The sequence below is a fragment of the Heliangelus exortis genome, chromosome 1, assembly GCF_036169615.1.
Source record: "Heliangelus exortis chromosome 1, bHelExo1.hap1, whole genome shotgun sequence".
NCBI lineage: Eukaryota > Metazoa > Chordata > Aves > Apodiformes > Trochilidae > Heliangelus > Heliangelus exortis.
Window position 1 is genome coordinate 153,052,069 of NC_092422.1, and position 13,335 is coordinate 153,065,403.

At 39.1% G+C, this 13,335-nt stretch overlaps 1 protein-coding gene across 3 annotated transcripts in view; it reads left to right on the plus strand.

Annotated features, from left to right (window-relative positions):
* BCAT1 (branched chain amino acid transaminase 1) overlaps positions 1–13,335 on the plus strand; it is a 58,741-nt gene that overhangs the window by 26,105 nt on the left and 19,301 nt on the right. For 2 of the 3 annotated variants that reach the window (XM_071733069.1, XM_071733070.1), the window contains 4 exons: positions 6,664–6,864; positions 8,506–8,562; positions 10,604–10,714; positions 11,581–11,700. In XM_071733069.1, coding sequence (XP_071589170.1) covers positions 6,664–6,864; positions 8,506–8,562; positions 10,604–10,714; positions 11,581–11,700 — 489 coding nt within the window. The remainder of the gene's footprint in view (positions 1–6,663; positions 6,865–8,505; positions 8,563–10,603; positions 10,715–11,580; positions 11,701–13,335) is intronic. The other variant, XM_071733071.1, reaches the window with a different exon arrangement.

The following is a 13,335-nucleotide window of genomic DNA, read 5'->3' on the forward strand; positions in this document are numbered from 1 at the left end:
TAGAGATGTAGTGATATTTGAAACACTTTAGATAATTCTTTGATAGATGAGTTAGTATGTAACTGTTTTTCACAGTGCTGTAAATACTGTTATCTGGAGTAGAGGAAATTGATTTTAATGAAGTCTAATATTAGCTTTCCTTAAGATTGTCTTAATATCAGGAAGAAGGCTTCCTTAGAATTTGTAGCAACCTCATTCCTCTATCTATTTTAACTTTAAAAACATGTATCTTCTGAAACTTGTGCCAGTGGAGAACAGACTAATTTATAAGGCACAAAAAACCCAAACAAAACCCAAACAAGCTTAAAAAAAATTAACAAACAAAAGCTGCAGAAAAAAACCCAACCCTGAACCCAAAACAGTACTAGTCTACTATTCCTGAAGTGACAGAAATGGATGTAAATATAAATTTTTGTAGCCTTGTCTGCCTTTAAATGCAAGTTACTACAAAGACCTCAGGAAGAGGTCTTGGTTAACTTAAATGGGCTTCGGATCAAATAAACGGGAGCTGGTGCAAAGCAGCATTGCAGCAGCATATGGAAAAAACCATGAACATCTATTTAGTGCCATTGAAAGCAATGACATTATGCATTATCTTTGTGCTTTGTAGAGCATGATTGGTTTCTTGAATTCTTTCTCTTCAGTTTAGCCAGACTGTAGTTTTCCAGCATCTTTATTTCCCTTCTGATGCATTTTGGGGACTGCATTTTCAGCTGAGCCACTGCCCTAGGTGCCCTTTACATTCTCCAAATGAAGCAGTGTCTGTCAATTCCAGCCACTTATCTGTTGTCTTGTTAGAGCAGGTTTAATTCCCTACCTACTGCTCCAAATCAAAAATTCTTGCATCAGAGTTGGAGCATCTGTTAGGTCAGGAGAAAGAAGCAAGCAATATATTCTGCCCTTCTCATTTTTTTCCTATTTCTGCAGAGTCTAGCAGAAGCCAGTCTATGGTTTGATAAATATTTGATAAATATCTGTTATGACTAGTTTAGGAAGATGTAATGCAGTAGGTGGACTAGACAAAGTCCTTCCAGCCATATTTTTTGTTCATTTCATGATGTGACTCACAACTGCTTCAGAGCCTTGACTCTGTTTTGCTTTGTCATTTGTTCTGTGGTTTTATAACCTGTGTCAACCAGGTGCAATGATTCCAGGCCCCAGTCCAATTACATGTGCTAGCATATTCTTAGATGAAATCTCAGGGAAGACTTATGAGTAAAGATTTCCAGGTATTCTCACTGGAGCTGAGGAAGGTATTTCATTATGGTTCCCTTTTTTTTTTTTTTTTTTTTTTTTTTTTTTTTTTTTTTTTAATAGAAAGAAGATTAGGGCTTTATTCCTGCTGAAATCTTAGTATATCTTGGCACACTTTGCATTCTTAAGCCTCGGGCTCTTCTGCAAATTTAAAATAGTAATTATAGTAAAGAGATGATAGGACAGCTTATATTACCATTACATTTTATACTTATAAACTAGCAATGGATTTCTAAGAATCCATTTAACTGCCTTACTCTGTTTTGAGTTGATAGTACTCTTATTGTTCTTATTGTTTCTAATGCAGACTTTGTTACTGTGCTCAGAGCAATCAGCTTAACCCTATACAGAAGGTGATGGCTTCTTCCTCAGAAAACTATTAGTCTTTTCCAAAAAGAAAAATGGAGATGGGAAAAGAGACAAAGCCACAGACCTTCCTTTGTTTGCCCAAGGATTGCAGGACATGAATCTCCCCTTTTCACTCAAGCAGATGCTGCTGTGGTGTCAGTGAGTGATTAACAGATAAAACCAAGACATAGTAGGTCAAACAAACTAGACAAAAAATAATTGCTGGAACGGGTTGCATTTGGTTCCATCTGTTGGAACACGATTCAGAAATCCTATTTCTGAGACAGATTTTTAGGAACTGGCAAAACAGGTGATTGCTTCTTTTGTCTAAATGGGGAACAAAAGTACAAGTTGCTCTAACACCACATAACCACACACAGCCTCCACAACCTTTTCCTGCTTTCTAGTTGCAAAGCCTCGCACTGCTGCTGTCTGATTCCACTGATGGAGGAGTTGGCACATCACCCCTGATTCCTCCCAGAGTTGGGCAATAGTTTGACACAAGCTTTTTGTGTGTGTGTCTGTGTGCAGTTGGACCATTTAAGTATGATTCATGATGTCTGCTCACAGAAAGCTGGCCCATGTGCTGAAGGCTCTTCTGGGATCAGTTTGCAATGCCCTGTGAGCTGCTCATAGCAGCTGCTCTGCAGGAGCAATTATGTGTGACATAGATTATTGTGAACCCTAATGCATGAGGCTTCTGGACTGGTCATATCTAATGGATGAACTTCTCAAGCCAGATAAAATCACTGCTCAGGTGAATAAGAAAATTGAGGCAATTCTCTGCTATCTGTAGCTGGAGAGCCATGGAGCTGAGCGAGTTGCAAGAGAAAGGTGGTAGCTTGCACACTGGCTGAAAGGACAAAAAAAAAAAAAAAAAAAAAAAGTTTATGAGAAGAGAGTGTTTCAGCTTCCAAAGGTGAATTGGCAAGCCACTTTCTTCAGCCTCGTCAGTATCCTCAACCTAATTGCCCACCAGTGCTTCTCTTTGGCTATGCAAATTTCTCTTCAGTCTGCCAGATAGGAGGAGTCTCAAGTTCAGGAGGCCAGAGAAGTGAAAATGACTTCTCCAGCAGAAATTATTGCTTCCTGTGATAGAGATGTGTGTACTGGGGAGTGCCAAAAGGCAACGATGAGGGTGCCAGAGCCATAAAGACTGAATGGCAGGAAAATTACATCTTCATTGCTGGAGCCCTGCTTAGAGCCATCCTGTCTAGTCCCAAACTTGTTCTCTCTGGCTCCCTCTGGCTACACTTTGTTACCTTTCCCCTTCGTGGTAATTCCTCACGTGCTTTGTAATCTGTCTCTCAAAATTTGCTCTGCTACTACAACCACATTTTGCTGTTCACAAGTGCAAGGGCAAACCAAATTATTCTATTTTGCCTATGCTTCTGTGTCTGTTGTTACAACAGAATGCCTTGATCTTTCCTAGGATATGCTCAGAAACTCAGTATAAGTAATAAAAAAATAATAATTGCAGTTGCTTTGTGATCTTAAATGAGTCACCTTGACTAGAAGCCAGAGAGGTTGCTTAATTCATCAGAATAAATTACAGTCAGTCTCACTGAGTACAATGTCTTGAGGATCTCTGCTAAAACTTGCTGTTATAGTTTGGTAATTTGCCAGTTTTGTTTCTGCTAAGTAAGTGCTAGAAATGTTTCACCCAGAACAGTGTTTAAAAAATTTGGGTATGTCAAATGAATTACACCTGCTACAGCTGCTCAACCTAGTGCTTGTGGTCTGGTAGTTTCAGTGCAATGAAAATAACCACAGCCAAGGAGTATTTGGGAAGGCATTGGCAAAATTTGTTGGCAAGAGTAGGACAAAATATGCACTTGCCTTCTGCACCAATCCAGCACAGCTCTCTAGGGTAAGAAAGGTAGGAATGGAGTGAGGAGAGTTACAGCTCTGGCTGCTGTCAGCTCCACTTAAGGCTATTGCAAAGGCTGGGTAGAATAAGCATTAAACTGACATCTTGGCTAGGGGCACCAGAATGTCTTGCTACAGCTTTGGCTAAAATTTACACTGACCAACACGTCACTTTTAATTTGCCCTAGGTCATAATTGACAAGTTCTATTTTGATCAAATGATTCATTTTAGTTTCAGGAGGTCACAAGATATCTTCTTTGCTTGGGCTGGGTAAAGCTTTGCTCTGGAAGAAGTTATGGTGGAATCAGCAGGCACTTTTCAGATGAGAGGCTGTTGAAAAAAGTGCATCTGATACCCACAGTGCCTGCTTATAGGTGTTAATGCTGCTATACAAGCCCTAAATATCCACAGTATCCAGCTGGCTTCCCCACCACTTCTTTTTGCCTACCACTGGCAGGGCAGTTTTGTTCTTCCTGTTTCTTACTGGAATGCCCTGGGTTGGGTCCTAGGCACATAAAGCTCCTACATATTGTACTGCTACAACATGCAGAGTTTGCAGGGCTGGAACTGTGTCTTTTCCATTTTCCTTTTGGCACCAGGGGCTGAATTGCTGCACTCAGTAGGTGGTGTACCACATCTATTTCTTTTTTTTATCTCGTTTTTGTTCTTTATCTCCTTTTTTATCCCTTTTGTTCCCGTCTTTACTGGTTTCCCTCCAGTTTAATGGTTTTATTATGCAGCAGAGTCAGAAGGTGCTTGAGAGCACACTGATAAACAAAGCACGCAAACACAAACCTGGCTGAAAATTGCCCTTTGTATTGACAGTGCAAACAGTGGAGATCTGGATGGGGGTTAATGCCAGTCCCTAATGCATCCTTAATTCTGCTTTCAAGGCTGGGGGAATGTTGACAAAGGAAAGAAATTAATTGCCATTTATAAGGGTCATGGGTGTTACTGTGGTAGCCTGCAATAATTTTTTAATTGGTGGTATTAAAGTAATCAGTACGATGCTTATCAGTACTCCTGGTATTAGTCACCCTCCCTTGCTCTGTTCACTTGAGCAGCACCAAAATATGCTGGAGCAGGGCTTTGGGGTAAGTTAAGCTAAAAGAGCATGGGCCAGGTGAGATTTTATGTAGAGGGCCTTACCATTCAGGGACCAAGAAGAGGTTGAGGGTACTGGGACACTGTGGGAGAGAGTACTCCAAGGGTGGGTTCTCCAACTGCAGTCTATCCCCCCCCGTGCCTCTGGATGGAAAAAAACTGAATATAATGCAGTGCTTGATGGTGCCTTGACATAAAAAGCATTGGGATTCTGAAAGATTCAGGTGGTTTTGCACATTGTTAAATTGCACTACGCACTGTTTGGTAACAAGAGGGAGAAAAAATACAATGGGGCAAGATTGTGGGGCAAGAGCCTTAAGAAAGTAAAAGCCAAAAACCCAATAAATCTTAAATTCATCTACTGAAAACAGTGTTATAAGGATCAGGAAAATTGCCTTTTTGTCTGTTTTTTGATTGCTACCTTAGTGTTATGTGCAGTTTAACCTGTATTTCAGGTTTTCTGCAGGGTGTTCTTGTTATCTGCAGGAAGTGTTATGGGTCAGGTGTTGTACCTGTCATTGGTGAATAAGGTGTTTGCTAAATGAGTGAATGAAAGCTGGTTTCCCTAAATGCTGAAAGAGGGCTCTTTGTTCAGAGTGCACAGCTCCAGGAAGCTCTGTGGTCCAGAAACAATTTGCTTCCTTTCTGGGTAAGCATCATTGCTACCTGCTTTTCTAGGCTTTTCACCTTTGAGTGACTCAACCTGAAATCCACTCCAATGTTTTCTCTTTGTGACTGCAGCTGGTCCTCAATCCTCAGGGCTGTGAGCTAAGCAGAAATCAGCACACTGATGGGAGTTCTAGGGGCTGAGACTCCATATGATAATTCTGGTCCCCAGGCCAGTTTATTGTAAGGAAAAGTGCTTTATTGAAAATGACCTGAGATGAGACAGTCTTCAGTTCAAGGGGAGGCAGTAGGACTTCTTTAGATGTAGTGATTCTGTTCAGAGATAAAGCCAAGGATATAGCTGGATTCTGAATCCTTGCTTAAGCCCCATTTACATCCAACTCCTGCCTAGGTGTTTTTCTTGCATTGTAAATAATTGCAAAAAACTCCTTTGAGGCTTTTGTTTTGGCTCCCGATCTTCTGTAATACCTTCTTTTGCAGAGCATTTGATAAGGGTTGTCAGGTAAAATTGACTTTTAATTTCAGGACATCATTAAGCAGAACTTTTCCCATCGGAGCATTTGCTGTCAGCAGGCTAAAGGATACTCAAAAGAGTTAAGAGTAGAGTAATTGTTGTCTCATCAGATTATGTATGAGTTCAGCCAGGCTAATGCACTGTAATATCTAGGCATATAATTGGGGATAGTTTGAAACAAGCTTTTAGTGATTCACGTGCTCTACATTAGTTTCACATCTAAGCCATTAAGAAAAAAAAAAACAAACCAACAAAACAAAACCCACACCAGAAACCGACAACAAAGCACCCCAAATGAAAACTAACAAACCAATAAAATATAGGTCTTTGTTCATTAAAGACGTCTTGAAAATCAGGTTGTTTACAAAGAGAGGGGTGTGTGTTCTTTTTCAAAAGCTTGGGACTAATTTTTCTCATTTTGCAAAATGTGTGCTGAGTTTGAAAAGTCAAAGTCAACAATGTCTCTTGCAGAACCAGCTTCTTAGTGCATGTGCAAATTATTTAACAGTAGTCTGAAGTACCTGTTTTCTGGTCTGTTCTATCTGTACCCAACCTTCAGAAGTAAGATTTCACTTGGGGGGCTGTAGTGCTTTCGGAGTCGAGTTAGGAAGAAGAATGGAGCTCTGAGTGCAAATCTTTGAATTCACCTCTTCCTCTCTGACCAGCACTGTTTAAATGCTCAGGTGGCATTGAAAGAGAATGGAGAGGTTGGATCAAGACTCTGATCAAGACTTCTGGTATAAGCAGCTCTGTGTATACGTGTGTGCATACACAGTATGAATAGTTTGCCAGCTACTTAGAGGTAACTGCTTTAACCATTCAGTCATTAGATGTCCTGCAGGTGAAATATTCCATTTGTCCATGATTACTGATGCAGAATATTTGTAAAATCAGACTGACTTCATTAGTATTTATACACTTCATTTTTGCCTTTGTATTTCTTCAGGCCTCAGACTTGATTATCACCCCAGCTACAACCTTCAAGGAAAAGCCAGACCCCAGTGGTTTGGTATTTGGAGCTGTGTTCACTGATAATATGCTGACAATTGAATGGTCCTTGGCTTCAGGATGGGAGAAACCTTATATTAAGCCACTTGAGAACCTATCATTGCATCCAGCCTCCTCATCTCTGCATTATGCTGTAGAAGTAAGTACTGAATTAATTTTGCAACTGCTGTTTTATTTCATTAGCTTTTGAAGCCATAATTTTGTAATGCAAGGACTATTACTGTCTGTTGTGGTTTAACCCAGCAGGCAGCTAACCACACAGCTGTTAGCTCACTCCTCTGCTGTGAGATAGGGGAGAAAATTGGAGAAAAAGTAAAATTCAATTTAAAAGGATAGAAAAGGAGAGGGAAAATATTAATAATGATAAAGGAATATACAAAACAACAGTGCACAATGCAGTCACTCACCCATGCCCAGCAAGTCCCTGAGAAGCTGCCATCAAGACCCAGCGAACTCCCCCCAGGTTTTATTGTTCATCATGATGTCATATGGTATGGAATAACCCTTTGGCCAGTTTGGGTCAGCACTCATGTCTGTTGTGCCCTCTCACCTTCTTGTGCAACCCTGGCCTCTTGGCTGGCAGTATCAGAAACTGAGAAGTCCTTGACTTAGAGCAAGCACTGCTCAGCAACAACTAAAACATCAGCGTCTCACCAACAGTAACATTCTAAATCCTAAAAACAGTGTTATAGCAGCTACTAAGAAATTAACTCAATCCCAACCAAAGCCAGGACACTGTCTTAAATTTATTAGTATTGAGTTACATTTTTCTTTGTTAATTGGTGTCTTCCAGAATAATTCCATGTGGATTCTGGCTCACTTAACTTTATACCCTAGTGAAGATGAACTTTTTCTTGTGTGGTGACAAATAAATTTGAGAAAGGATTCTAGGTCACCAACAGTGGATCAGTCCAACTACTGTCTCTGATATAATTTAATGAACCACTGGATAAGACCATGTGAGGTTCCAAGAGTAGCTCTAATTTGAGGACGAATCATGCACTTCCTAGAGTTATTTTAAGCTGTTTTAAAGGTTCATAGTGGTTCATAGATTGGATTGCAGGACAGACTAGACAGATGCTTGTTTGCAACTCCCTGCAAGCCTGGAGAGCTCCAAACTGAATCTGATGCATTCAGCTCATGCAAGTGTATTTAAACAGAGAATATGCAGCAAGGCATTTTGGAAAGTGAAATGTTAAGTTGGAAACCAGCGTGGTTAAGTTTCTGTGCTTAGTTGCTTACTGGGTAAAGCTGACTTTTGTGTCTCCTGAGCAGCCTTGTCTATACTTGCATCTGTGAGAGTGTAGGTGTAGGGTGCATATGCTGAAATGGAAGCCTGCTTGTGCTTCTTTTATTATTTCTTTAATTTCTTTTTCTTTTCTTTTTTTTTCCTCTTTTTTTTTTTTTTTTTTTTTTTTTTTTCTTCTCACTAGTATAAGGGAAGGATCAAGCTTTTCCCTGTTTGTTGCCCCTGAGTTCCTACCTTCACCATTTTTTTATTGATGCTGTTCCTTCTCCATCTAGTTACCAAGCCTCCAAAGGTCCTGTGTAAGCTCCAACAGGTCCCTGTGACTAAGGCTGCAGCTTTTGATCTGCCCAAGAAGTAAGAAACCACGCTGGACTCCCAAATCTATATTTCACTCTTAGTAGCTTATTGCCTTAATGCTCGGCCTCTGGCCCAGTCTGAAATAATTGCTAATATGAATATGCTCTTATTTTTTTCCCATTTTTTTTTTTTTTTTTTAATTCTTTTACCCTTATTGCATCACGTTTCCTCTAGCCAAGAGGACAGACAGACGAGAATCTGGTGCCAATGCTGGTGCTCAATGAATACACAGTGGGTATAGTAAAAATGATGAATTTGGCATTTCCTCCCCTTTCTCCTTGCCCTCCATGATGCAGTGTAATAGTCTGGATCTGCTGCACTCCAGATCCAGCTCTTGTGATGTACAGATGTCAGATAATTTTGTTTGCATACCACTGTAGCAACCAACCATCAAGCAACCACAGCAGTTGCTTTTATTCAAGTAGAGCATTTCTGGAACACATCACTGTCTCCCTTTTTAATGAGTGAAAGGTTTTAATCAGCTCTGGAAGGTTAAAAGAATTTCTTTTTGGATAAAAAGACTTAACAGCTTGAGAAGGCTTTGTGTTTCAGTAATGATGTGATTCTTACTTCTCTCAAACCATTGATGGAATCTTAGTAGTAACATTCCTTCCTCTTCCCTCTCATTAAAAGTTCTGTGAATGTGTTTGGGAGAAGGGTGGGGGGAAACAACTGTTCTGTGATAAGAAAGTAGCATTACAGAAACATGAGGTTAGTTAGAACCTGGTCCAATAAAAATCACATTGAAGTACCAGTCATATCACCAGCTATGCCATCCTTTATTAAAGACAGAATTTTTTCATATACCTACAGTGTCTATTCTAGGAACAGTTTCTTTTTCAAAACTGGTACAAAACTTTTAATAAGGTTGGCATTGCCATAGAAGTAAGATAAATTTTTCAGGTAAAAAGTTCTGGGTTCTAATTCTGGTTCTGCTACATAATTGGCAGGTAGCCTAAGGAAGATTGTCGGGATTCCTGCAATCCAGTTACAACCCAATTAAAATTTGTCATGTGGAAGGATCTAACTCTGTCATGGGACTGCACAAAAGCTTTCTAAACATTGCATTTCACTGATCCTTATTAAATTCCATATAATTTTCTTGTAATAATGAAACCTTGAGTATTGTATTACATTTACCTGTACACAAATACAGGGTTCTCTTTTTTTCCAAAAAAGGCCTGCATAGGACTGCATATGTCTACATAGAATGCATTTCCAGCCAGCTGCTTTGGAACAGTCAAGAGTAGAAGTCGAAGGAATCTGACAGCAGTGATGCATTTAAGTTCACAGAATTTATGCTAAAATTTAATCTACGAAGAAGTTCTCTAGAAAATATATTCTGAAATTCTGAATGATTGTCTATAAGCATAAGTAATCATTTAATACTTAATCTAAATAATTCCTGTATATATTAATGTGATCTTATATAACCTGTCTGTTTTCTGTCTATAACTGGAAATTATCAAACTGTAACTGAGAATAGCTGTCAGTATTTTGTGGGCTTAAATTTTTTTGCTGGGGTTAGGAGATATTGTAGAGCATTATGCTGTGAGGGCACTGGTAGGATAGGAGTTTCTGCTAAATTGATTGTCAGCACCAGTCATCTGCACTTGATGGAATAATTGTGACTAATTTAAGATTAGTATAAATTATAATTACTGTCAGTTTAAGACATGCATTTGTCTTTAATGCCAGCTAAAGCCCCTTCCACAGCATATGGGTATAGAGAGGAAGTGAATTAAGAAGTTTTTGCTGCTACTACAGCAAGAAGTGCTGTAGAATTCCTTTAATGATCTTACTCTATGCTTCTGACCAAAATGTGTTTTGGACAGAGCCCTAAAAATGATTAATGTATATAATTCTATAGGTTTTTTTCTATAAGGTACAATGACGTTTTGGCTCAGCCTCATATCTTATATTCTGGATACGAGGGAATCGTTAAGTCAAACACATGCTACAAATTTTAATTGTTGTAACTAAATTATGGAAAAAACAATAATAAAAAAGATTATCTGTAAGTTCCCTGACAGAGAAAGATATATCTGAAGCCTAGGCAGATGATCTTTGCAGTATAAACTTCATAATATTACCTCACAGGAGTGTATTGCAAGGATTAATTAGTTAGCATTTATACTTTGAGAACTGTGAGCAGTAAAGCGAAGTTCTTTTATTTCCAGAGGGCGTGTTCTGCTTTTGCATAGATCATCATGGGATACCATGTCTCAATTATTATTATTATGATTCTGTTCCCTCCTTTTTGGTTTGCTAGTTGTTTGAAGGAATGAAGGCTTACCGAGGAGTGGATGGCAAAATCCGTCTGTTCCGGCCAACCCTCAACATGGACAGGATGGCACGGTCAGCAAGAAGAGCAACTCTGCCAGTACGTAGCCAAAGCATCTCACTCTCCTCAAGTCAGAGTGTATTTCCATTTTCAGAGTGCAAATCTCTGTAGTTACAGTAGTGAAACAATTGTCAAACACTCTTAACTCCTGAATAGTTCAGGTAAACTTTGTTAAGAGATCTTACTCACTGAACTGTCTTAACTGCATTTTTCTGTTAAATAACAGTGTTTTGCTTTCTTTGTTGTCTCCCTACTGCCTCAGCTGTATGCAGTCTGTTTCAAAGGTGGGAGTTATTTGCATGCAGACAGCTGATAAGGTGTTCTGGAGCTCATGTTCTTCCTTTTTTTAGTTCCACTCCAGTTATGTCCTTCAGCTCTGAGTGCCTTTAGTTTTGGTCATGCTAGCAACATAACACTGCTTTTAGCAGTTTTATGTTGGCCAGTGAATTTTCTCCCATGCTTATGAGCTTTATTACTGTAAGAACTTTGAAACTTTGTAGAACTGGGAGATTTGGTGGGCTCCTTGGAGATATAACCCAAAGCACTCTTCTGCAGAAGACATGGTATAGCTTGCAGCATGCAAAAGTAAAGGTGTTGGATGCAGAAGGAGTTTTCTGTGTGCTTAGGAGGCAAGAAAGGTCAATGGCTTTATCTCAGGAGAATACTTTGTAGAGCCAGGAGGATATTCAGGACACTATGTGAAAATACACAGTGGTAAAGACTGTGGGATCTTAAATTCTGTAAGAAATTAACTCATGGAAGACGATGCAGTCCTATGAACCTCTATAGATTGTCACTATAATGAATCTGATGAAGTGTACACCTTAGCATACAGGTCTATAAAGACCACAGTATTCAGCCTATGCTTCTCCACTTGCCTTTCTCCTTTTGCTTTTCCTTTCCAGTCTTTTGACCAGAATGAGCTGCTAGAGTGCATCCGGAAGCTTGTGGAAGTGGAAAAGGAGTGGGTCCCATACTCAACCACTGCCAGCCTGTATATCCGTCCTACCTTAATTGGAACTGAGGTGTGAAAATTTTTTTTTTCCCTTCTTAATTTTTGCGTGTTTAAACATGAGCCAAAAACTTCATCCGCAAAGGGAAATGTGCAGCAGTCACTAAACTGTATAGGGGCATCTTCTGTAGCTCTACTTCACACATTTCTGTTGATCATACCACCACCTAGTGGACACATTGATTAAGATCACAGAAGGAAACAAAGTTTCCTAGTGGTAACGGCAAAATTAGATTGACTTAGGTTTTGTACTGAGAGGATAGTTATCTGTGACATGGTATTGTGTGCCTTTAAATACTAACAATCGGGAAAAAATGTGAGAAATCTGCTGTGTAGATTTTGTGATTTCATCTCTCGCTTCCATCCTGACCTTAATGTGGATGTTTCAGAAGATTCTGAGTAAATTAATTTGAGTCTTCTGAGAGAGACTTTTAGCAGAACTAAGAACAAATTCTTGTGCCAATTCATTATAGAACCCAGATACACCGGACCCTATCAAAGGCTTCTTAGCAACTAGGTATTAGTATGTACTCTATGAGTTTCATGTGGGTATCAAGCCTGTAGAATTTATAAAGGGAATTAGAAACAAGGAGTTTATTTTAATTGAAACTTAATTTAAGAGGTTTTTATAGCAGTGACAAGAGAGAAAACTATAATGGTAGAGCATAGGATAAGGTAGATAATGAATGTATGGTTCCCAATTAGGCAAGATACTCTTCTGCAATATCCACATCTGTAAGTAGCTACCATACATTATCATTGTACATTTCACATATTTTTTAAATTATTTTAATGCTTGTAAACTAGTCACAGATTTTCAGATGGAAGAATCTTCACTCAGTGACTGTAAAGTATTAATATTAAAAATTGATTCTTTCCCCCTGTTTGTGTTTTTTGGAAATTTTTTGCAGTTGAACTTTGTTTCAGGGTAGCCAGCACATGTGACTGTTTTGCCATGTCATATTGTCCCCTGTTTTCATGTCCTGCTAATCATTTATAAAGCAGCACAATTAAGAAACTCAGTCAGCATGATCTTTTGAATGATTGTATAAGAATTGGGAAAATTATCAAGATATTGCTTAGTTAATCTTTCTCTTTCTAGAAGTTTTGCTGAAACACTAAGGTAGACAGAAATCAGAAGAACCCTCTCATCAAGGCTTATTTCACAGTAGTTGCATTATTACACTATCATTTTCCTCCCATCTCCCAGTTGGGCTGCATGTGCTTTGTGCACAGTGTTTTACTTAGAGCTGTGGTCCTATTTAAGTTCAAATATTTTTTTTTTCAGTGGAGACCTAATCTTGGAAATCCAGAGAGTTTGGATGAGGTGATCTTCAGTGTTGCCTTCTTATCTTAGTCATTCTGTGATTCTTTCAACCCTAAAGCTTTGCAAAAAATCCCATAGTAAAACCACAGAATTCAAACTTTGACTAGTGACAGACTTCCCACCTCCACCATTAAGAATTGATGGTGATGACTTGAAGTGTGAGAAGCCATCTCTCAGGAGGAGGGGAGCTAAATGATACATACCAGGTGATGGTTGTATGAACCATTTTCAGGCAGATCACTTTAACTTGTCTCACAGTCATTCACAGAGCCAGCACTCACCTCTACCAATGCCAATTTTAAGTGGCATTGGGTACCTGTC